The sequence below is a fragment of the Gavialis gangeticus genome, unplaced genomic scaffold, assembly GCF_001723915.1.
Source record: "Gavialis gangeticus isolate Ggan-Ray unplaced genomic scaffold, GavGan_comp1, whole genome shotgun sequence".
NCBI lineage: Eukaryota > Metazoa > Chordata > Crocodylia > Gavialidae > Gavialis > Gavialis gangeticus.
In genome coordinates, this window is record NW_017729018.1 from 14,858,909 (window position 1) to 14,859,734 (window position 826).

The 826-nt window shown below is 46.5% G+C and overlaps 1 protein-coding gene across 1 annotated transcript in view; it reads left to right on the forward strand.

The window, feature by feature from the left end:
- The window catches only part of CPAMD8 (C3 and PZP like, alpha-2-macroglobulin domain containing 8), a gene marked incomplete at its 5' end in the record, with an annotated part of 77,585 nt that overhangs the window by 14,228 nt on the left and 62,531 nt on the right, over positions 1-826 (forward strand). Inside the window, 2 exons of the mRNA XM_019513183.1 lie at positions 224-451; positions 610-738. Coding sequence (XP_019368728.1) covers positions 224-451; positions 610-738 — 357 coding nt within the window. The remainder of the gene's footprint in view (positions 1-223; positions 452-609; positions 739-826) is intronic.

Sequence of the window (826 nt, forward strand, 5' to 3'; positions counted from 1 at the left end):
ATGAGTGACGGGAGCTGAAGCAGTGCTAGATCAGACTATGAGTGGAAAAAAAATGTAAAAAGCACTGCTGGTTGTTTTTTTCCCCTTATAAAATGTTTCCTTCCTTTACTGCACCCTTTTGAAATAAAACAAAAATTCCCCTCTCACGCCACTCCCCAAAAGCAAGACCCATCTTCTCAAAGCATATGCCAAATAACATTTCCTTCCCTGGCCTGACTGGTAGATTGATGGTTCTGCTGTTTTCGACATATGTGTGAAAGACATGATGCCAGCTGATGTCCCAGAGCACTTTCGAGGCACTGTCAGCATCTGGGCCACAGTGACTAGCTCTGATGGAAGCAAGCAGGTCACATTTGATGACTCGACACCGGTTCAGAAACAGCTGATTGACATCAAGTATACCAAGGATACAAGGAAACAGTTCAAACCTGGCTTGCCTTACAAAGGGAAGGTAAGACAGTGGGGCACTGAGGGGTGGCTAATTCTGAGCTATGTGAACAACTTATCCACATGTGCTGCATCTGGCGCTGATACTTCAACTGGGTTGTATCTGTTTGGAATTGCCAATAATGTGAAATAGCTTGTTTTATGAATAAAATGGCCATTTAGGTAGAAATCACTTACCCTGATGGGAGCCCAGCTGATGGTGTTACCGTCCGAATCAAAGCTGAGCTAACGCCAAAGGACAACGTTTACACAAGTGAGCTGATGTCCAGCAATGGCTTGGTAGAGTTTGAAATCCCCTCCATTCCTACAGCTTGTGACCGTTGTTCCTGGTCACTCCTTGCGGCGCTCGGGGGAACAGGGACTCCCCCAGCGCCTGCTG